This window comes from Salvelinus fontinalis, chromosome 42 (assembly GCF_029448725.1).
Source record: "Salvelinus fontinalis isolate EN_2023a chromosome 42, ASM2944872v1, whole genome shotgun sequence".
NCBI lineage: Eukaryota > Metazoa > Chordata > Actinopteri > Salmoniformes > Salmonidae > Salvelinus > Salvelinus fontinalis.
Genome location: NC_074706.1, coordinates 652,558 through 677,179, shown reverse-complemented (window position 1 = coordinate 677,179; position 24,622 = coordinate 652,558). Strand labels below are relative to the sequence as shown.

The 24,622-nt window shown below is 45.1% G+C and overlaps 1 protein-coding gene across 2 annotated transcripts in view; it reads right to left on the bottom strand.

Moving 5' to 3' along the window:
- Positions 1-4,744: 4,744 nt before the first annotated feature.
- Positions 4,745-24,622, bottom strand: part of LOC129841116 (von Willebrand factor A domain-containing protein 7-like) — a 34,099-nt gene continuing 14,221 nt past the window's right edge. The window contains exons 5-19 of one of the 2 annotated variants that reach the window (XR_008757278.1): positions 24,316-24,409; positions 20,607-20,738; positions 20,144-20,330; positions 19,550-19,719; positions 19,290-19,402; positions 18,129-18,245; positions 17,729-17,917; positions 15,284-15,416; positions 14,119-14,271; positions 13,031-13,123; positions 8,210-8,478; positions 7,900-8,033; positions 7,532-7,691; positions 5,154-6,597; positions 4,745-5,091 (exon numbers count right to left, since the gene is read on the bottom strand). Coding sequence is in view for 1 of the 2 variants with exons in the window: in XM_055909224.1 (XP_055765199.1) it covers positions 6,196-6,597; positions 7,532-7,691; positions 7,900-8,033; positions 8,210-8,478; positions 13,031-13,123; positions 14,119-14,271; positions 15,284-15,416; positions 17,729-17,917; positions 18,129-18,245; positions 19,290-19,402; positions 19,550-19,719; positions 20,144-20,330; positions 20,607-20,738; positions 24,316-24,409 (2,346 nt within the window). In the remaining variant the exon portion in view is untranslated. Of the gene's footprint in view, positions 6,598-7,531; positions 7,692-7,899; positions 8,034-8,209; positions 8,479-13,030; positions 13,124-14,118; positions 14,272-15,283; positions 15,417-17,728; positions 17,918-18,128; positions 18,246-19,289; positions 19,403-19,549; positions 19,720-20,143; positions 20,331-20,606; positions 20,739-24,315; positions 24,410-24,622 lie in introns of both variants that reach the window. The other variant, XM_055909224.1, reaches the window with a different exon arrangement.

The window sequence follows — 24,622 nt, the reverse complement described above, 5'->3', positions numbered from 1 at the left end:
ACTCTCCTAGACAACTAAACATAATTAGACAATACTAGAAACCTGTACTCCACACAAACCCATATACTATACACAACCCCTTTACCATAAACAACACCCAAAACCAACAAAACAAAAACATTCCCCATGTCACACCCTGACCTAACTAAAATAATAAAGAAAACCAATAATACTAAGGCCAGGGCGTGACATAACCCCCCCCTTGAGGCGCGAACTCCGGGCGCACCATACACAGTCTAGGAGAGGGTCTGGGTGGGCTTCCATCCACGGTGGCGGCTCCGGCTCTGGTCGCGGTCCCCACGTCACCACAGTACCTAAACACCTCCTAGGCTTCCTCCAAACGACCCCCCTCCACCTTAACCCCATTGCATTCAGGGGCAGTTCCGGACTAAGGGGCAGTACCAGGGTAAGAGGCAGTACTAGGGTCAGGGGCAGTACCAGGGTCAGGGGCAGTACCAGGGTAAGGGGCAGCACCAGGGTAAGGGGCAGCACCAGGGTAAGGGGCAGCACCAGGGTAAGGGGCAGCACCAGGATAAGGGGCAGCTCCGGACTGAAGAATGGCAGCTCCGGACTGAGGGACTGCAGCTCCGGACTGAGGGACTGCAGCTCCGGACTGAGGGACTGCAGCTCCGGACTGAGGGATGGCCCATGGCTGGCAGACGGATCTGGCTGCTCATGGCTAGCTGACGGATCTGGCTGCTCATGGCTAGCTGACGGATCTGGCTGCTCATGGCTAACTGACGGATCTGGCTGCTCATGGCTAGCTGACGGATCTGGCTGCTCATGGCTAGCTGACGGATCTAGCTGCTCATGGCTAGCTGACGGATCTAGCTGCTCATGGCTGGCTGACGGATCTGGCTGCTCATGGCTGGCTGACGGATCTGGCTGCTCATGGCTAGCTGACGGATCTGGCTGCTCATGGCTGGCTGACGGATCTGGCTGCTCATGGCTGGCTGACTGATCTGGCTGCTCATGGCTGGTTGGCGGCTCTGGCAGATCCTGTCTGGTTGGCGGCTCTGGCAGATCCTGTCTGGTTGGCGGCTCTGGCAGATCCTGTCTGACGGACGGCTCAGTGGGCTCATGGCAGACGGGCGGCTTTGCAGGCTCATGGCAGACGGGCGGCTTTGCAGGCTCATGGCAGACGGATGGCTCAGATGGCGCTGGGGAGACGAGCAGTTCAGTCATCGCTGTGCAGACGGCAGACTCCTGCCGGCTGAGGCGCACTGTAGGCCTGGTGCGTGGTGCCGGGACTGGTGGCACCGGGCTGGGGACACGCATCTCAGGGCTAGTGCGGGGAGCAGGAACAGGGCATACTGGACCCTGGGGACGCACATTAGGCCTAGTGCGTGGGGCCGGAACTGGTGGTACCGGACTGGGGACACGCATCTCAGGGCTAATGCGGGGAGCAGCAACAGGATGCACAGGACTCTGGAGACGCACAAGAGGCTTAGTGCGTGGTGCCGGAATTGGTGATACCGGGCTGGAGACACGCACCATAGGACGAGTGCGTGGAGGAGGAACAGGGCTCTGGAGACACACTGGAAGCCTGTTACGTGGTGTAGGCACTGGTGGCACTGAACTGGGGCGGGGAGGTGGCGCCGGAAATACCGGACCGTGCAGGCGTATTGGCTCCCTTGAGCATTGAGCCTGACCAACCTTACCTGGTTGAATGCTCCCCGTTGCCCGACCAGTGCGGGGAGGTGGAATAACCCGCACCGGGCTATGTAGGCGAACCGGGGACACCATGCATAAGGCTGGTGCCATGTAAACCGGCCCGAGTAGACGCACTGGTGGCCAGATATGTAGGGCCGGCTTCATGACATCCGGCTCAATACTCAATCTAGCCCTGCCAGTGCGGGGAGGTGGAATAACCCGCACCGGGCTATGCACACGTACAGGAGACACCGTGCGCTCTACTGCGTAACACGGTGTCTGCCCATACTCTCGCTCTCCACGGTAATTACAGGGAGTAGGCGCAGGTTTCCTACCTGACTTCGCCACTCTCCCTTTAAGCCCCCCCCAAATAATTTTTTTGGGTTTTCCCACAGGCTTCCTACCGCTTCGTCGTGCTGCCTCCATTCGCCGGTATCCCTCCTCGCACTGCGCCAGAGAATCCCAGGCGGGCTCCGGCACTCTCCCTGGGTTGATCGCCCACCTGTCGATCTCCTCCCACGTAGTGTAGCCCAGATCCTTTGTAGGTTCCTTTTCCTGTCTCCGAGCTAGCTCCTCATATCGCCGCCTCTCTGCTTTCGCTGCCTCCAGCTCAGCTTTGGGGCGGTTATATTCTCCTGGTACCTCCCGGTCTAAAATTTCCTCCCATGTCCATGAATCCTTGTATTTCTCCTGTTGCCGCTGGTCATGCCGCTTGGTCCTATGGTGGGTAATTCTGTCACGATCGTGTGGCGGATTAACGGACCAAAATGCAGCAGTTGGAAAATAAGCCATCTTCTTTTTATTATGAAGAAGGCCAAAAAACGAAACAAAACACTGACACAAACACTTTAACAAAACAACAAAACGACCGTGAAGCTACAAACGTTGTGCACAAACATACAGGCTACTAACGTTCTTACATAGACAATTACCCACAACCAATGAGAGCCTATGGCTACCCTAAATAAGGCTCCCAATCAGAGACAACCGAAATCAGCTGTCTCTAATTGGGAACTCATTCAGGTAACCATAGACTCTCCTAGACAACTAAACATAATTAGACAATACTAGAAACCTGTACTCCACACAAACCCATATACTATTGTAAGAAATTGTATTAGATATTGGTAACTTGTTTTAACAACTTCTCAACATTACCTATAAGTTGACACAACATACACACCCCCTCTTTCTCTTGGACATATGCTGGACACATAGGACATATACACGGCACCCACAATTCCCCTCCCCCATGACAATCACACAGACACACCCAACCCATGGTTGGACCTCAGGACAAAGAACTCTCAGGAACCAATGGAACGTGGACACCAGGCCTGATCAGGAATACCCAAGACCCAGATCGACCAACTGGAAGGCCGGACTCGCAGATCTACCTACTTTGCTTGTTGTCTATATAGTACTGAACATTTCTGGAAACTCCCTCTTTTCCGGACGATTCACTAGGAGTCAGAATGAAAGAGCCTTGCTGCAAGATTTTACTAAGATATCTTTACATGTAATTAAACGGCCTTATTATAAAATATCCACCTCGTCCTATTGTCTCCTCTTGTTCTCCTGTCAACAGTAAACGTTTTATTAACACTATACACAACCCCTTTACCATAAACAACACCCAAAACCAACAAAACAAAAACATTCCCCATGTCACACCCTGACCTAACTAAAATAATAAAGAAAACCAATAATACTAAGGCCAGGGCGTGACAGATAATGCATCCACTTAAACTCTTAATGCATGTATCTTCATGTGTTTTAATGTTCCATCTCCTTGATCCTCATATAATCTGTTCATTATATTAACCATACATGACTTCTGCTTATTTTCCATCCTTATTACAATAACAGTGGATGTATGGACTTCATCACTGTCACCATAATGTCAAAGATGGGAAAATTGAAGAGGGGATTAAAAATAAAGTTTGAAGCTACAGTCTGCGATTGGTACATACATTTTTGGACTTATAAGTGAATGACATATATATATATTGAATCACAGACCCCCCCCGGCTGCCCTCATAAACTGGTTGATAATAGAATACAACCCTATTGTAATGAGAACCATGCTTTTATTAAATAACTATTATGTGATATAATCATACCTGCCATTTAGCAGATGCTTTTATCCAAAGCAACTTATAGTCACGTGTGCAATCATTTCACATATGGGTCCCGGGAATCGAACCCACAGTCCTGGCGTTGCAAACACTATGCTCTACAAACCAAGCTACGGAGGACCACACTACACTATGTACAGGGCTGTATTCCGTCATCTGTCGTTTACTAGGGCCGACAGGCTAGGATAAGTGGTCAGGGTGATGATGTGATGCTGCAGAGTGGGTGGATTTACAGTAGTCAATCAGGAAGTAGAACATGTTTTATGAAGCTAGAATGCTACATTTAGTGAATGTCTATTGGTTAAAAACATTGGTATTTTGGACTCCATGACGTGGCCCTTATCAAGTAGTGGTGTCCCTTCAGTGGAGCCAGGTGGGGAATTGGCCAGAGTGGTGATGTCATGTTGTCCCAGAGTGGTGATGTGATGTCACAGATTTGGTACATCATTGCGCAAGTTAGGCTACACATCATGAAATATGAGACAAACGACAGACAGTAGCGTAGACTACAAGTATCAAAATAGATTGAACGTGAATATATGATTGAAATAGGCCTATAACCTAATGTGTTTATATTTGAATGCAGTCATCTTTGTATTTGTAGTCAACTTTGTTCTGAAGTTATCGGCACTCTCAGAGAAATTGATAAAACGTGTGATTCTATGTTTAGCAGACATCTTCGGTGTATGAAGTGACACAGGGAGCAACAAAACATTTAATGAAGTACTTAGCTGTTCTACGTGTGGTCCGAGGCAGGCCTTAGACTATGAGTGTTTTCAAGTGCAATGTTAATAACAACGGTTTTGGGAAACAGCTCGGATTAAATGTTCCTACAAAAGTTCTGAAGATGAACTTAGCTTTAAGATTATTTTGGGAAACCGGGCCCAGGCGAGTTTCACAAGGCTACTAAACTACCTCCGTATCATAACAAAACAAATATCACGAGTCACAAATGCAGCAGGAAAGCAGAGCTTTTTATTCATGCCAGAGAGGTAAACCGGACACAAAAATTAAAACATCAATATTACAGTGCAAGTGACATGATGAGAAATTGCCCAGAGAGAGAAGCTGCTGGCACTTTTTTACACCAGAAACATTCGTTTTCGTGGTGGCCTTGGGAACATTCCCAGATGAAAACTTTGCAGATTCCTGCCAGATCTAACAACACCTGGATAGGTGTTAATAAATATATTAGCTTTCCTTATCATATCATACAGCAACCTGATGCCCAATTGCGCCATCCCTAGCTATGTTTCCATGAACTTGTCCAGTGATGTTTTGTAGACATTTAGAAAGTTGCCTGCTACGAGGCGTTTCCACTAAACGTGTCCAGTGATGTTTTGTAGACATTTAGAAAGTTACCTGCTACGAGGCGTTTCCACTGAACGTGTCGATAAAAACCGATGGACGTAATGACATCACACCTATAGGGTTGAATAAAAATGTTGTGGTTGAACTGTTTCAATGACCCATTTAGGCAAATTGGCAATTAATACATTGGTGATAGCCTGTATGCCCTCCAACCTACCTGTTTCATGTCTCAGGCAAAAGCCAGCATGCATAGAATGCAAGAATTGACTGATATTTGTCATATTCGAATAATTATCATCATGTGCCAACGTATCGCCACGGTGCCACAGTGAAACTTGCACTCTAGTAGATCTGAAATAATTGGATGTTGAAACTTGTATCCAGCCAATCAGAAAAGCAAGGCGAAGCATTTCAGGGATTCTGGAAAGTCAGGACAAGGATCCTGCAAAGAAACGTTGTGTTTAAAGTTGAGAAATAGCTTTAGCAAGCAGTAGGCATTTAGAATGAAATGTAGAGGGGAGCTTTATAGTTAAGTGATCACATCACGTGCCCCGCGTTCCTTCCACATTGTTCGGCAATCATCATTTATATTTAAAAATATATATTTTCATCATCGTTTGATGAAACAAAGAAAGTTTGAAAAAAGACAAAATCCACTCCTGTTGAATGGATCAAACGTTGTTGATCTTTAGAAAGCTAAAGCAAAGCACTCAATATAGGGTAGGGGAAACGTCTCGAGTGGCGCCAAAGGGAATATAATATTGCGGATAAAGTGCTGAAAGGCACAATTTCATGTGTACAACATCTAAAGACCTGCATCACTATACTGAGAGCGTTGCCGTTTCTAAAAGGACGTATTTGATTGTTTATGGAGCCTTTTTCAGAGCCCCATACGACACAACGAGGATGAGGAAGTGGTTTGATGTTTGGGATAAGTTCTCAAAAACATGTGAAATCACAGAACAGGTATTCTGAACCCTTCTATAACATCCCATTTACATCAAAAATAGAAATATGGTTGAGAAATGTATCTTCTCCTTTAAGTTTAAGAAGTAGTATCAGGTTGGCAGTCAGTCAGTCCATGAGGTTAAGATCAGATAAGTAAGTCTCTGAGGGACGTAGTGAAGAGGGCAGAGACCAGCAGACACACCAACAGTGGGAGGGACAGAGCGAGGGAGGGCGGTCCCGCGTTGCGGACGATGGAAAACCGACAGGTGCCGACATTCATGGCCTTGTCCACCGCCACCAGCTCCACTGTCAGAGAGCAGCACGAAGCGTTGAACGCTGCTGCAACAAACGTCTGCTTCAGGTCCGTGTGGGTGAGGATGCCTATGCCCTGGCGGTGTTTGAGGCTGGTGATGCCCGTGCCATTGACACCGTCGGTCAGGTTGGCAGAGAGCTGCCAGAAGGCAGAGCTGCAGGCTGCTGGGTCAGCTGGGCAGTCGACCGATGAGACGATGACCATCTCACACTGGGGAGGGGTGAAATCTGTCACCTGCAGAAAAGAGAGAGAGAGAGAGAGACAGACACCGTGATTATCATGATGAGGGAGAAGTGGAGACAGCCCACATAGTGGAGACAGCCCATATAGTGGAGACAGCACACATAGTGGAGACAGCCCATATAGTGGAGACAGCCCATATAGTGGAGACGGCCCATATAGGTGAACGGCCCATATAGGTGAGACGGCCCATATAGGTGAGACGGCCCATATAGGTGAGACGGCCCATATAGGTGAGACGGCCCATATAGGTGAGACGACCCACATAGTGGAGACGGCCCATATAGTGGAGACAGCCCATATAGTGGAGACGGCCCATATAGTGGAGACGACCCATATAGGTGAGACGGCCCATATAGGTGAGACGGCCCACATAGTGGAGACGGCCCATATAGTGGAGACAGACCATATAGTGGAGACAGCTCATATAGTGGAGACAGCCCATATAGTGGAGACAGCCCATATAGTGGAGACAGCTCATATAGTGGAGACAGCTCATATAGTGGAGACAGCCCATATAGTGGAGACAGCCCATGTAGTGGAGACAGCCCATATAGTGGAGACAGCTCATTTAGTGGAGACAGCCCATATAGTGGAGACAGCCCATATAGTGGAGACAGCCCATATAGTGGAGACAGCCCATATAGTGGAGACAGCTCATATAGTGGAGACAGCCCATATAGTGGAGACAGCCCATATAGTGGAGACAGCTCATATAGTGGAGACAGCCCATATAGTGGAGACAGCCCATATAGTGGAGACAGCTCATATAGTGGAGACAGGCCATATAGTGGAGACAGCCCATATAGTGGAGACAGCCCATATGGTGGACAAAGCTCATATAGGCCTCTCAGGTCTCTAGTGTATCTTTATCTATACCTCTACTCTCTAGCATATCTACTATATCAGTACATATATTTGAGGTTACCTTGTTGACAACAGAGAGGCGCAGGACGGCGTAGTTGGAGTCGGACGCCCCGGGGGCCACAGCCTCGATGGTTAAGGTGACATCTGTTCCTGAGGGTGTGTTGGCGGGCACCGTGATGGTCAGTTCACCGGTGGCGTTTCCTCCGGTGGTCACAGCGATGCTGTTAAGATAGCATTAATTGTCAATACAAATTATGCCAAGAGAGGACAATATTTATTAAGGTTTTTGCCAGCATAGAGGAGAAGCTGATTTTGAACAGATCTGTTTTGGTCCCTAATCTGTTTATGCTTAAATTGCTCCTATGGCCAATGTGTACAAACAGATCTGGAATCAGCCTTTGGCTTTGATATTCCAGCCCTGATCCCTACCTGCCGGGGACGTTCATTTTGAAGTCTCGGTCGTTTCTGGCACTGATTTTGTAGCTGCCTCCAGTGGCGTCGGTCATGACGGTGAAGGGAAGGGTGAAGGGTTTACCAGGCTCCATGCTTCTGTCCACCACGGCCTGAGAAGACAAGAAGAACAAGAAAGAGGAATTGTTGAGGAGCTGTTGTGAGGTCCACTTTTGAAAATGTCTATGACCATGGTTTTTATCTAACACTATCACAACATGCAATATAGACTCTGTCACGATTTACAAATGAAATCAATGTAAACAGGAAGTGTGTCAGCATCACTTACCTTGATGGTAACCTTGGAGACGGACATCTGAGTGGTGGACTGTCTCTGGAACACGGTGGAGGAGACCACGTCTGTCCCGTTCAACAGCACCACAAACTCCCCCGCAGGGACCTTGGTTACCGTCACTAGGAACTCCCCGTTGCCCATGTCTTCCAGGGCCCCGCCTACGACCTCTGACCCTGACACTGTCACCAAGGCAATGTCAGCCACCTTGACAGAGGCTGGGCCCTTTCTGCCCAACACCGATACCAACAACATGGCAGGCATACCTGGGAGGAGAGGTGGAACGTAGGGAAAGCGAGAGGAGGAAGAGTATAAGGATAGGGAGATAAAAGAGGAAGAGAGAGAGGAGGAAACATGCTCTTGAAGGGTGTTGCTTTGTAACTGTTCTAGGTTCAGATACATTATGACAAATTATCATGAATGACGTTTTGTGACTGATTATAGGGAGTAATGCCGTTTTGTGACTGATTATAGGGAGTAATGATGTTTTGTGACTGATTATAGGGAGTAATGATGTTTTAAGTAAGATTATAGGTAGTAATGACGTTTTGTGACTGATTATAGGGAGTAATGATGTTTTGTGACTGATTATAGGTAGTAATGGCGTTTTGTGACTGATTTTAGGGAGTAATGACGTTTTGTGACTGATTATAGGGAGTAATGACGTTTTGTGACTGATTATAGGGAGTAATGATGTTTTGTGACTGATTGTAGGTAGTAATGATGTTTTGTGACTGATTGTAGGGAGTAATGATGTTTTGTGACTGATTATAGGGAGTAATGATGTTTTGTGACTGATTATAGGGAGTAATGACGTTTTGTGACTGATTATAGGTAGTAATGATGTTTTGTGACTGATTATAGGGAGTAATGATGTTTTGTGACTGATTATAGGGAGTAATGATGTTTTGTGACTGATTGTAGGGAGTAATGATGTTTTGTGACTGATTATAGGGAGTAATGCCGTTTTGTGACTGATTATAGGGAGTAATGACGTTTTAAGGAAGATTATCGGTTGTAAGACTTGTTATGTTTATGAAAGGTAAAGGTTTCTTTTACAAGGGATCCCTGTATGACAACAATTGCACAATCAAGGCAGCATGGGAGCATAGGAAATACACTAACAAATGCTTTTTAAATACAAAACATGAATCATGAAAAACAACCACTTTGCTCAGTAGAGTTCCTCAACCAACAATCTGAGTCGCCCGAAGGGCACCAACGCATCCATCTGTACAGTGTTCTGAAGACTGAAGGAAGGAATTTCAAGAGTTATCAAGAGCAGGTCATACAGTACCTGTGATATGTCTATAGGTAAATGCAGTTTTTGCAAATTGACTTTATAAATGAACAGAATGCAATGTTTTGACCTACAATACATCAAAAAGGACCAGCCTACCTTCCGATAGAGAATGCAGTGAACGCAAAACTTGTCGCCCGTGATAAAACGATGTATAACTGCATCTAACGGCTTCAACACACAAACACAAAAATCCCCCCCCCCCCCTTCTACCCTGACTTTTCCTAAATGTATTTTACACTACACGTTCCTGACCTTATTTCCTTTGTTTAGCCTTGTTTAGTTGGTCAGGACGTGAGCTGGGTGGGCATTCTATGTTATGTGTTTCTATGTTGGGTTCTTTGTATTAGCCTGATATGGTTCTCAATCAGGGGCAGGTGTTTTATGTTTCCTCTGATTGAGAACCATATTAAGGTAGGCTGTTCTCACTGTTTGTTTGTGGGTGATTGTTGCTGTGTCTGTGTTTGTTCACCACACGGTATTGTTTCGTTTCGTTTCGTTTCGTTCGTTCCGTCTGTCCGTTCGTTCGTTCGTTTGTTTGTTCCTGTTCGTGCGTTCATGTTTTATGTTCTCAAGTTCAGGTCTGTTCACGTCGTTTATTGTTTTGTAGTTTGTTTAAGTGTTTTTCCGTCTTCGTTGATAATAATAAATAAGTATGTATTCAAACCAAGCTGCATATTGGTCCGATCCTTGCTCCTCCTCAGACGAGGGGGAAGACGAGCGTTACAACACTGCTAATTTGTCAGAACAGAAAAATATTTTGAGCCTTTCTACCTGTTTTTTCACTCTTATTCCTAACTAAATCCGCCAAAACAACCTATGACATTGGTACCAAGCCAGGCACTAACGCGTCTCTCTCTCCTAACTGAATGAATGACCAATGGGTGATAATTTTTCACCCTACTTCACAATTGAACTTAAATTAGGCCTAGCTGAATAATGAGGGTGAATAAGTTGATTTCATTTAGAAAAACAATAGTTGAATGATGAGTTTGTGTTATGCCTATTTATCAGCAGAAAATAATTTGACCGCTCGCCTTAGGTGTGGATACCATTCTCTTTTAATTTGTAAAAATAAGCTGTTATGGGACTGTTTTCTATTACTAATCAAATGTATTGTAAAGGGAAACGAAGACATGATACATGTTGCGGTAGGCCTTTAGAATAATGCTAAACATATATATCCTTGACTCTATCCAGCGAAGCAATTGATGCCAGCCTACTGAATGAGTGGATGGAACGGGCGGTAACTGTGCACATTACTTCACAATAGATTTTAAATGAGGCCTAACTGACTGGTAAGGAGGAGGTTGGTTTAATTTAATAGTGTAGTGATGAGTTGAATGATGAAAATGAAACAGTACGCGGGACATGTCTATGGGTGAACTCAAAGCATTGATTGCACTCTTGTATGTCCGCGGGGCATATGGCGGAGAGAGCATGGAGGTGGAGTCATTTTGGTCTGATAGCTACGTATGGCGGAGAGAGCATGGAGGTGGAGTCATTTTGGTCTGATAGCTACGTATGGCGGAGAGAGCATTCAGGTGGAGTCATTTTGGTCTGATAGCTACGTATGGCGGAGAGAGCATTCAGGTGGAGTCATTTTGGTCTGATAGGTACGTATGGCGGAGAGAGCATGGAGGTGGAGTCATTTTGGTCTGATAGCTACGTATGGCGGAGAGAGCATGGAGGTGGAGTCATTTTGGTCTGATAGTACGTATGGCGTGGACTTTTTCCCGAGAGACCATGCCACGCAACCGCTTCAGAGAGTCCCGGTGAGCGACTGTCTGAGACTGTGGTTTTGAGACTCGTGTAGTCTTACATGGGCAAAGGTAGAAATGTGACTACGGACAACTTCTTCACATCAATTTCCCTGGCAGAAAGGTTGATCGCAAAGAAGACTAGGCTGCTCGGAACAATGAACAAACAAAGGCAGGAGCTGCCCCCCTCTGCGCAAACACAACATACCAGGAGAGATGTCCTCCGCATCAGTGATGGAGAGTGGTAAAGCAACACTCACGGTGTGCAGGTGGTAAAGCAACACTCACGGTGTACAGGTGGTAAAGCAACACTCACGGTGTGCAGGTGGTAAAGCAACACTCACGGTGTGCAGGTGGTAAAGAAATAAGAGTGTTTGCATCTTCAGCACCATGCATCCCACTGTTGCCATTGGCAGTGACCAGAAGAAGAATACGGAGACATTGACAGATTACAATCGCACAAAGCTATGTATCTCATCCATATACAGATAGCCAAACACCAAATATTATATTACATTCATATTATTGTTATTGTTAGTATTATTATATAATTCTAAAATTGTCTATTCTATTTTATTTAATGCAATAGGTTGGTGTGGATGCACTCGACCATATGGCAAGACTGTACTCTGTAAAAGGACGTACTCGTCGCTGGCCTGTTGAGGTGTTCTACAACGTGCTCAACATGACTGCTATCAACGCGCACGTATTGTACAAACAATGTCTCGACAAGACAGTCAGCAAGACAGATTTCATCATGGATCTGGCGATCTGGCATGTGTGCTTTGTGAGAACCACATGAACGCTAAGTAAGAAGCTACAGTCGCCTAGCAGGCTGCCAAGGCCACAGCGTGTCCTGCTCTCCCTCTTCCCCAAGCACCCCAGCCCCCACTGGGGAAAAGAAGACAGACTGTCAAGTCGGCAGGTGCACACGAAACAAGGCCCGTGAAAACATTGTTCACTGCAACCGATTTGTTTGAAAGCTGTGTGAGGACTGTGGACCTGAAGCATAAAGAGAAGACGATATTGATTCATGCTAAAGGCACGGGTATAAGGGCACAATACTGTGTCTGATACAATTAACAAATTACTGTTTTTTATCTTGTCATTACTATATTTTTCTGAATATTTCTTTATGTAATTCATCCTTTACAATTGTTCATGCGCTTGTGCTTTTGTTTAGGGATACAGAAAATCATTTCACATACTCACTTGGCTGGTTATATTATTATTATTATTTTCATAATCATCAGCTTTTTGGTTTCTACTTTGCCAAAAACAAACTATAACTGGACTTTATAAATTACTATAACTCTATTAATAATTGAATCTACAAATAAAGTGGATCAAATGTATTACACTGTAATGTCTTTATTGTAAGGGAAACGAAAATAGGCTTTAGGCCTACATTTTTTGTAGGACTTTGTAGAATAATACAAAAACATATTCTTGGACTCTATCTAAACAAATAACTATTCAAAAATACATTTTTTCACAAATATTTCTTAACGTAATTAATCCTTTACAATAGTTTAGGCAATATTTATCAAGCATTGGAGCACATGTTTGGACACCTTGCTGGTTGATATGATGCATATGCTAAAATGGACGCCCGGCAACGTTCTCTAGCGGGTATTTATATGCTGAAAGGCCAGGCGGTTCTAGTGTTTTAAGTCGCAGCTGCATTCAAGTAGAATATGTCGCCATGACAACGCCACAGTAATGGTAATGATTTTAAGAAGATGTTGTTGTGTTTACCTGCTTGCGGACGGCCAGAGATGAGGGCATATCCTGGATGAGGTCCATCGAAGGTCTCCACAAAGTCATAAATGAAGGCAATGGTACTCTGACCTGGAGACAAACACACGGACGCTTGAACACACATCGGCCTGGTCTCACAATTTTTGTATTATTCTGTACGTAAATCCGAGACACTCCATTTAGTGTTATATGTTATGTTTCATATGTTATGTATTAGTTTGTGGATGTCCATCATCCATTTCGGATGATATGTTACAAATTGCAATTGGTACAATATGTTACGAATTGTAAATATGTTACGAATTTGGGAAACAAACAATACATTGACAGAAAACATAGGTCTTTACTTTCTCTTGTACATTAAAGGCCCGGGGAAGAGTCACAGGGGAGATGAGAAGAATGTGTCTATTTGAAAGATATATAAAAATGTTGTAGCTTGTGACATTTACATTTTTTGTTTAAGTAGCTCTCATGCTAGAAAAGGTTGGAGACCCCTGGATTAGGGTTAAGGTTAGGAGTTAGGTCAAATAGCTAAGGTTAGGGTTAGGGGAAGAGTTAGTTAAAAGGGTTAAGGTTCAGGTTAGGTTTAGCTAACATGCTAAGTAGTTGCAAAGTTGCTAATTACCTAAAATGCTAAAGTTGTCCATGGTGAGATTTGAACACGTAACCTTTGGGTTGTTAGACAATTTGCATTATACACCCACCCATCCACCCTCTTTTTGTTTTCACCTTAAGAAACCTTCTGTCTTATGTAACCATATCAAACGTAACATATCATACTAACTTGAGTTTCCAAGATTTACTTTTACTATGTTACATCTAGTCTATGAGACCAGGCTGCAGACAGACACAGTGGATGAGGGCTGTATTCTCTCCCTTCTCTATATGGCTCCTCCAGACATGGGTTCAAATTGTTAAATTGTTTTGACATGGTTTTAAATAGTATTTTAAAGTATTCTAAATGATTTCAAACGGATTTTGAATCCAGGTCTGGGCACTGTATGTATCTTGATTGCTTTCTAGTGTTGAGCGTGAGCATAACACACATAATTAAACAGAATATGCGTATCTCTGTGGTAACTCACCCGAGACCTTTAGTGTGTAGGGCTGGTTGGAGTTCATGCTGATTTCCCATAATCCCGTATGTTTGTTGGAGGCCAGACGGACCCGGTAGAGGTTGCCCACTGTCTGGACAGTCCCCAGTTTCCCGTTGGCCTCATTCTGTTTCTGGGTCACACCTGTAGGAGCAAGGAGGGTGAAATGGGATTATTGCAGGAAGCCAGTCAAACATACCTGGCCACACCTGGTGGAACACATTCAAGCATGGTTGTCTCACACACAGGGGTGTAAAGTACTTAAGTCGTTTTTGGTGGTATCTGTGCTTTACTTTACTATTTATAGTTTTGATTACTTTTACTCCACTACATTCCTAAAATAAATAATGTACTTTTTACTCCATACATTTTCCCTGCAGCTCAAAGTACTTGTTACATTTAGAATGCTCAAGCAGGACAGAATTATGGCACCTATCAATATAACACTTTGCCATCCCTACTGCCTCTGATCTGGAGGTGTTTGTAAATGATGTCTTAGTGTTAGAGTGTGCCCCTGTCTGTCCGTCTGCTTTGCTTAATATCAGGAATTTGATGTATAGCATTTACTTTTACTTTGTACTTTTACTCAAGTATGACTATTGATTACTTTTTCTCCTACTGTCCTTAAGTACATTTAAAACCAGATACTTTTAGACTTTTACTCAAGTTTACTGGATAACTTTCACTTTTAATTGAGTCCTTTTCTGGTAAGGTTTCTTTACTTTTACTCAAGTATGACAATTGAGTACTTTTTCCACCACTGCTCACACATCCCCATCGCACGCGTCTGGCTATAGGGCAGCAACCAAGATTCTCCACTTCTGACCTTAGGTCAGTGTCCAGAGGAAACGTCATCCTACTCTGTGAGGTGAACTCTTACCTAAAACCTTACCTTAGATCTGTCTATGTGTTTGAGGTTCTTACCTGCAGGGATCTTCAGGGTGAAGGTGAGGGTCTTTCCAGTGATGTTTGAGGTTCTTACCTGCAGGGTTCTTCAGGGTGAAGGTGAGGATCTTTCCAGTGATGTTTGAGGTTCTTACCTGCAGGGATCTTCAGGGTGAAGGTGAGGGTCTTTCCAGTGATGTTTGAGGTTCTTACCTGCAGGGTTCTTCAGGGTGAAGGTGAGGGACTTTCCAGTGATGTTTGAGGTTCTTACCTGCAGGGTTCTTCAGGGTGAAGGTGAGGGTCTTTCCAGTGATATAGATGGTGATGTTGTTCAGAGACTCGTCCAGCAGGAAGGAGAATGTCTCAGCTCTGCCTGGGTTCCTCGCTCGCTGTAGGACTGTCACCTGAGGAGGAGGAGAAATGAACAGAATGAGAAAGGAGAGAAAGTGGAAGTGACAGAAATAGTTACCTACTGTTTTTATTTAATGTATTTTATTTAACCTTTATTTAACCTTTATTTAACTAGGCAAGTCAGTTAACTTCTTGCCACTATAGGGGGTGCTGTTTTGCATTAGCATAATTTGCTCTACAGATTAAACTGCCTAGTACTCAATTCTTGCTCGTACAATATGCATATTATTGTTATTATTGGATAGAAAACACTCTCTAGTTTCTATAGCCGTTTGAATTATGTCTCTGAGTGGAACAGAACTCATTCTACAGCACTTTTCCTGATAGGGAGTGAGATTTCAGAAATTTTGGCCTCTGGTCCCAGGTCAGTTTTAAAGTCCCTGTAAATCCTATGAGGATACAAACACTGCCCATGCCTTCCTCTAGATGTCAGTAAGTGGTGACAATTTGAATGGAGTCGATTGCGCAATCAGGGCCTGTATAAAACGCCAAAGACCGGATGTACCGTTCTTTTGCTCCCTGCGCCTGACGCACGATGGACGTCGGACCTGCTCTCTTTCCAAGCTGTTGTTTAGCCAGTAATATATTGCCGGTCATGTTTTTACTCGTTATAGGTGTTAAAAACATCATAAGGTAGTTAATTTAAACCGTTTTATAGCAATTTATATCCGTTTAGTGCGATTTTGAGGCATTTCTATGTGATGCACTTTGAAGCGCCGGGCACGTTTTGGGGTCCCGGTCGAACGTTAGTGGGCATTTCGACGGACAAGAAGACATCTTTCGACCAAAAGAAGATTAGACCCAAGAAAGGATACATTGCCCAAGATTCTGATGGAAGATCACCTCATAGTAAGAAATATTTAAGATGATAAATCGTTGTTCTGTCGAAAAATGTTAAACGCATATTCCGCCATTTTGTTTGGTATAGCTTCGCTTGGCGAACCCTGTATTGCACAGTAAGGATAATTTTAGAAATGTAATTCAGCGATTGCATTAAGAACTAATTTGTCTTTCGATAGCTGTCCAACTTATATTTTTTTAGTCAAGTTTATGAATAGTTATCCATGAGACAAGATCACTGTGAAAGATGGCGCCCGACATTTTCAGGCTAGAATTTGCTAGTATTGTCATTGTATAACCACGTTTTTTTGTGGCTAAATATGCACAATTTCGAACAAACTCTATATGTATGTTGTAATATGATGTTACAGGAGTGTCATCGGAAGAATTCTGAGAAGGTTTGTGAAAAAATGAATATATTTTGGCGCTGATAACGATATCGCTCTCTTCGGCTTGAATCAATGCTCGGGTAACGTTTGTATATGTGGTATGCTAATATAACGATTTATTGTGTTTTCGCTGTAAAACACTTAGAAAATCTGAAATATTGTCTGAATTCACAAGATCTGTGTCTTTCCATTGCTGTGAGCTGTGTATTTTTAAGAAATGTTTTATGATTAGTAATTAGGTAATACACGTTGCTCTCTGTATTTATTCTAGTCGAGTTGTGATGGTGGGTGCAATTGTAAACTATGATTTCTACCTGAAATATGCACATTTTTCTAACAAAACCTATCCTATACAATAAATATGTTATCAGACTGTCATCTGATGAGGTTTTTTCTTGGTTAGTGGCTATCAATATCTTTATTTGGCCGAATTGGTGATAGCACCTGATGGAGTACAAAACTGATGGAGTTAGAAAAGTGGTGTCTTTTGCTAACGTGGTTAGCTAATAGATTTACATATTTTGTCTTCCCTGTAAAACATTTGAAAAATCTGAAATGGTGGCTTTATTCACAAGATCTGTATCTTTCATTTGGTGTCTTGGACTTGTGATTTAATGATATTTAGATGCTACTATTTAATTGTGACACTATGCTAGCGATGCTAATCGGTGTGTGGGGGGGGGGGGTGATCCCGGATCCGGGGTTGAGGTTCGGTAAAAGTTAAGAACAAAATCTTATTTACAATGACGGCCTACCAAGAAGCAAAAGCCCTCCTGCGGGACGAGGGTTGGGATTACTGGTTTTGTCATGCTATGTTATTTTATGTTATGCTACAGTATGCTATGCTATGTTATTTTATGTTATGCTACAGTATGCTATGCTATGTTATTTTATGTTATGCTATGTTATGCTACAGTGTTCTATGTTATGCTATGTTATGCTATGATATTATGTTATGTTATTTTGACATGCCTAGGCATTTTTAAAGTTCATTAAGCACATATTTGTTTTTCATTCATCAAGTTTTGAATGATTTTAAATAAAAAACTGATCCAAAACAAACTGTGTTGACACACCAGAGCGGAGGTGGAGGAGTCGATGATGACGTCAGTGGCCTGGGGCAGATTTTCCTTGGTGACCATGATTGCCTGACCACCAGACGCCAGCGCCAGGTCCTTGTAGGTCTCGAATGTAGCTTCGCTGGACTCTACTCCACGCCTCCTCCTTCTAGCACCAGCACCATCACCAGTCATGAAGAAAGACACCTGGAGAGACACAGAGGTGTGTTTGAGAGAGTTTGCCTGGTCGTATTCATTAGGCACCAAACGAAGAAAGAAAGAAAAAAGGCAGTGACTACTTGTCCAATAAGAATTGCGCATTTTGCTGCGTTTTGCTACTGTGCGGCCTAATGAATACAACCCTGAACTGCAGGAAATATTTTCTTCTAAAACAGGAAGTATTTCAGGAAGTGCTCACGGTTGACTTGGTGCTCCTGATCAGGGCCACGATCGTTTCCTTTAATTCAATGTCCTTGGCAACGGCATCTGTGAAAACATAGATGTTGGACGACGCAGGGGCACCGGTCAGCGCCAACTGGAGAGAGAGAGAGTTATCAAAATCCAGAAAAGAGCTGTTTAATTCAACAACCACCTAAAAGGAACGATTCCCAAACCTTCCATAACAAAGCCATCACCTACAGAGAGATGAACCTGGAGAAGAGTCTCCTAAGCAAGCTGGTCCTGGGGCTCTGTTCACAAACACAAACAGACCCCACAGAGCCCCAGGACAGCAACACGATTACAACCAACCAAATCATGAGAAAACAAAAAGATAATTACTTGACACATTGGAAAGAATTAACAGAAAACTAGAATGCCATTTGGCCCTAAACAGAGAGGGCACAGTGGTAGAATAAAAGGACACTGTGACTGACCAAAAATTAAGGAAAGCTTTGACTATGTACAGACTCAGTGAGCATAGCTTTGCTATTGAGAAAGGTTGCCGTAGGCAGACCTGTCTCCCAAGAGAAGGCATGAGATGTAAACACTGCCCACAAAGTGAGGTGGAAACTGAGCTGCACTTCCTAACCTCCTGCCCAATGTATGACCATATTCGAGACACATATTTCCCTCAGATTACACAGATCCACAAAGAATTCGGAAAAAAATCTTATTTTGATCAACTCCTGTATCTACTGGGTGGAATACCACATTGTTCAATCACAGCAGCAAGATTTGTGACATGATGCCACAGGAAAAGGGAAACCAGTGAAGAACAAAAATCATTGTAAATACAACTCATATTTTTTTAGATTTATTTTCCGTTTTGTACTTTAACTATTTGCACATCGTTACAACACATAATATGACGTCTGAATTGTCTTTTTTCTTTTGGAACTTGTGTGTAATATTTACTGTTCACTTTTTATTGTTTGTTTCACTTTTGTTTATCCAACGTAAACACATGTTTCCCATGCCAATAAAGCACCTTGAATTGAAATGAGAGAGAGAGAGAGAGAGAGAGAGAGAGAGAGAGAGAGAGGGTGTATTTCGTGTCTTTATTTATTGTCAGGTGCACTATAGAGAAAGGGATTATATCTGAAACCTGATTGGAAGATAGTCATGTCAATCACTGTACCTGGAGCCCTGATAGGCACATCTCAGGGAGGTCTCCGCCTCCATCAGCCGTGAGGTTAGCGATCTCTGCTTTCATAACATCAGGGTTTGTCGTTTTTATCAGGGGTCCGAACTCTAAACACACACACACACAAACACACAGTGATCACTAACCACTTCCTGACTTCACCACACATCACACAGGCATTTTGGTGAATGCCAGAGTTTGTCAGTGATGTTTTGCTAAGGAGAATGCTTGGTGGAGTGTAAAGCCAGCTTTACCTGGGTCATTGAATGGGACCAGGATGTACTGGGAGGGCTCATCCTGCGTTCCCTTCTTGCTGTCGATGATCTCATAGACGACTCTCTTGGCTTCGAGGATGTCATCACTCATGCTCCCCGTAGTGTCGATCACAAAAACAACCACTGACGAACGCGCTATGCCCATGAGGCTGTGGGAGAGAGAGAGAGAGAGAGAGAGCGAGAGAGAGATAAAGAGAGAGAGAGAGAGAGAGAGAGAGAGAGAGAGAGAGAGAGAGTGAGAGAGTGTGAGTAACTTCAACATGGGTATTTCCCTGTCCTCCCCTTCACCCCCTCTACCCCTCTCCTCCCCTTCAACCCCCTCTACCCCTCTCCCCCCCTCTACCCAACTCCTTCCCTTTACCCGCTGTCTACCCGACTCCTCTGCTTCACCCCCTCTCTACCCCTCTCTTCTTCTTCCCCCCTCTACCTTTCCCCTTCACCCCCCTCTACCCCTCTCCTCACCTTCACCCCCTCTACCCCTCTCCTCTCCTTCACCCCCCTCTACCCCTCTCCTCTCCTTCACCCCCCTCTACCCCTCTCCTCACCTTTTCCCCCCTCTACCCCTCTCCGTACCGTAGGTAGTTGTTGTCACCGGCGGCTCCCCGGATGTCGTCCAGCAGCTGGAGGGTGGCGGTCGTTGCCACGGTGACAGCAGCGGTGTGCAGGGCCACGTTGTCAGAGCGACGCTCGTCCTTGCTGATTCCCCCGCGAGGAGCCTTGGAGCTGGTCAGGTCAGCTGCACCGCCATGACTACACTTACCTGGGAGAAGAGAGGTGATGATGGGTGTTATTTAGAGAGTGTGTGGGTATCTGGGGAAGGTAGTGTGTGTGTGTGTGTGTGTGTGTGTGTGTGTGTGTGTGTGTGTGTGTGTGTGTGTGTGTGTGTGTGTGTGTGTGTGTGTGTGTGTGTGTGTGTGTGTGTGTGTGTGTGTGTGTGTGTGTGTGTGTGTGTGTGTGTGTGTGTGTGTGTGTGTGTGTGTGTGTGTGTGTGTGTGTGTGTGTGTGTGTGTGTGTGTGTGTGTGTGTGTGTGTGTACCTTTAGGCTTAGCTGAGGACAAGATCCCCATGTACCCAGAGGTGAGTTTCTTCTCATTAAGAATGTTAGGCAGGATGGAGTTGGAACAGAACCCCCCATTGGCACAGTCACTGCAGGTCGGTGTTTTAACATCTACAAAACCAAAACACAACTTTCAAGGGTCGTTCTTGAATTACGGTGACATGAAAAAAATAGCAGATTTATTAATATAGGAATGCATTTGGTTACATCTTCCCATTCTAAATGAACCAATATAGCAGCTTAATAACTTTAAATAGTTTTTACCATTATAATAACATTGTACCACCTGTAGGAGTAGTAACATCAATGATGGTAACACCAAGGAGACATTTTAAGTAAATGAGGATTTTCTGAAATGGAGGCCACAAATGCTCAAATCTTTAAAAATGATTTACTAGTGCTATGATTAATGATTTTGCTCACAGTGTTATTTCCCTTCATTTAAATTGACTAACACCAAGTGACACATTGGGTTGAGACACACCAAATGATCCAGAGAATCCTCAAATGTATGACATAGTGATAGGGTGTGATTAGCTAATCATTTTCTTTAACATAAACCCTCCCCAGATAACCCTTGGAAAGGGGGATACCTAGTCAATTGTACAACTGAATGCAGTCAACTGAAATGTATCTTCCGCATTTAACCCAACCCCTCTGAATCAGAGAGATGTGGGGGGCTGCCATAATCGACATCCACGTCTTCGGGGCCCAGGGAACAGTGGGTTAACTGCCTTGCTCAGGGGCAGAATGACAGATTTTTACCTTGTCAGCTCGGGGATTCAATCCAGCAACCTTTTGGTAACTGACCCAATGCTCTAACCACTAGGCTACCTGCTCTAACGACTAGGCTCTAATGCTCAATGTCATTGTATATCTTTTTCATCTGTGATTTTCAAGGGGGTAACACAAATGACTGTTTGTGGTAACACAAACAATAATGTTTTTATTGATCTATACAATATATGAAATACTTTTGTTCACTGTCATTCAAAATATTTGAAAGATATCTCTAAATTCCCCAAATGTGTCACCACACCTCTACACATCACCAGTGAGACAAGCCAATATGTTAGCCCCCAGTAGTTTCTACAACGCATACAAATACACTACATGACCAAAAGTATGTGGACACCTGTTTGTCAAAATCTCATTTCAAAATCATGGGCATTAATATGGAGTTGGTCCCCCCTTTTCTGCTATAACATCCTCCACTCGCACAGGAAGGCTTTCCACTAGATGTTTGAATATTGCTGTGGGGACTTCCATTCAGCCACAAGAGCATTAGTGAGATCGGGCACGGATGTTGGGCGATTAGGCCTGGCTTGCAGTCGGCGTTCCAATTCATCCCAAAGATGTTCGATGGGGTTGAGGTCAGGGCTCTGTGCAGGCCTGTCAAGTTCTTCCACACCGATCTCAACAAACCATTTCTCTATGGACCTCGCTTTGTGGATGGTGTCATTGTCAAGCTGATACAGGAAAGAACCTTCCCCAAACTATTGCCACAAACTCAGAAGGACTGAATCATCTAGAATGGCATTGTGTGCTTTAGCTTTAAGATTTCCCTTCACTGGAACTAAGGGGCCCAAACCATGAAAAACAGCCCCAGACCATTATTCCTCCTCCAGCAAACTTTATAGTTGGCACTATGTGTTGAGGCAGATGGCGATCTCCTGGCATCTGCCAAACCCATATTAGTCCATCGGACAGCCTGATGGTGAAGAGTGATTCATCACTCCAGAGAATGCATTTTCACTGCTCCAGAGTCCCATGGTGGCGAGCTTTACAACACTCTTGGCATTGCACATGGTGATCTTAGGCTTGTGTGAGGTTGCTGGGGCCATGGAACCCCATTTCATGAAGCTCCCTACGAAAAGTTATTGTGCAGTCGTTGCTTCCAGAGGCAGTTTGGAACTCGGTAGTGAGTGTTGCATCCGAGGACATACGATTTTTACGAGCTTCAGCACTCGGCGGTCCCATTCTGTGAGCTTGTGTGGCCTAGCAGTTTGCATTGTTGCTGCTAGAAATGTCCACTTCACAATAACAGCACTGTCAGTTATCCAGGGCAGCTCTAACGGGGCAGACATTTCACAAACTGACTTGTTGGAAATGTGACATCCTATGGCGGTGCTTCTTGACGGTGCTTCTATGACGGTGAAGTCTTCAGTAAGGCCATTTTACTGCCAATGTTTGTCCATGGAGATTGCATGGCGGTGTGCTCAATTTCATACACCTGTCAGCAACGGGTGTGGGTGAAATAGCCAAATCCACTAATTTAAAGGGGTGTCCACATATTTTTGTATATATAGTGTAGATGTGTTGCAGTATAAAGGACTTCCATTTGTTGTATTTTTTTGCATTTACATAAAATAAAATAAATGTAATTGTTGTATTTCTCCCCCTTTTTTCTCCCCAAATTCCTGATATCCAATTGCGTTCTTGTCTCATTGCTGCAACTCCCCAAAGGAGAGGCGGGAGAGGCGGGAGAGGCGAAGGTCGAGTCATGTGTCCTCAGATTTATCTCTTTATCTCGTCTCCTGTTTTTATCTGCTATCGTTATTTTTCTTCACATTCCATACCTCCTTCCTTCCTTCCATCCTTCCCTACCACCCTCCTTCCTTCCCTTCCTTCCCTGCCCTACCACCCTCCCTCTCTCCTTCCTTCCCTGCCCTACCACCCTCCCTCCCTCCTTCCTTCCCTGGCCTACCACCCTCCCTCCCTCCCTCCTTCCTTCCTTCCCTGCCCTACCACCCTCCCTCCCTCCTTCCTTCCCTGCCCTACCACCCTCCCTCCCTCCTTCCTTCCCTGCCCTACCACCCTCCCTCCTTCCTTCCCTGCCCTACCACCCTCCCTCCCTCCTTCCTTCCCTGGCCTACCACCCTCCCTCCCTCCCTCCTTCCTTCCTTCCCTGCCCTACCACCCTCCCTCCCTCCTTCCTTCCCTGCCCTACCACCCTCCCTCCCTCCTTCCTTCCCTGCCCTACCACCCTCCCTCCTTCCTTCCCTGCCCTACCACCCTACCACCCTCCTTCCTTCCCTTAAAACCCTGCCCTACCACCCTCCCTCCCTCCTTCCTTCCCTGCCCTACCACCCACCCTCCCTCCCTCCTTCCTTCCCTGCCCTATCTCCCTCCCTCCCTCCCTGTCCTCCCTCCTTCCTTCCTTCCCTGCCCTACCACCCTCCCTCCCTCCCTCCTTCCTTCCCTGCCCTACCACCCACCCTCCCTCCTTCCCTCCCTCCCTCCCTGTCCTCCCTCCCTCCCTGTCCTCCCTCCCTCCCTCCTTCCTTCCCTGCCCTACCACCCTCCCTCCCTCCTTCCCTGCCCTCCCTCCCTCCCTCCCTCCCTCCCTCCCTGCCCTCCCTCCTTCCTTCCTTCCTTCCTTCCTTCCCTGCCCTACCACCCTCCCTCCCTCCCTGTCCTCCCTCCCTCCCTGTCCTCCCTCCCTCCCTCCTTCCTTCCCTGCCCTACCACCCTCCCTCCCTCCCTCCTTCCCTGCCCTCCCTCCCTCCCTCCCTCCCTGCCCTACCTCCCTCCTTCCTTCCTTCCTTCCTTCCTTCCTTCCTTCCTTCCTTCCTTCCCTGCCCTACCACCCTCCCTCCCTCCTTCCCTGCCCTACCTCCCTCCCTCCCTCCAGTTGGTTCCCACACCTAGCTGTCCTCGTTGTTGCTTTAACACAAGCCCTCCCTACCTGCCAGGTTTTCCAGTGGGAGATCGGGGCGGATCAGGTTGGCGTAGGGTTCAGTGTATCCCAGATCCACCCAGTTACTGTGGCTGTAGAAGTCCTGACAAAACACAAGCATGTATTATATACCAAGTCTGTGTCTGTGGGAAAGATATCTATCTAATTCCCTATTACAGACAACTCAAGACAGAAGTTAACTTGGTTCAGATGAAAATACTTGAGCCAAGGTGAAATATGAAACGAGAGATGAGGTGAGATATACACTGCTCAAAAAAATAAAGGGAACACTTAAATAACACAATGTAACTCCAAG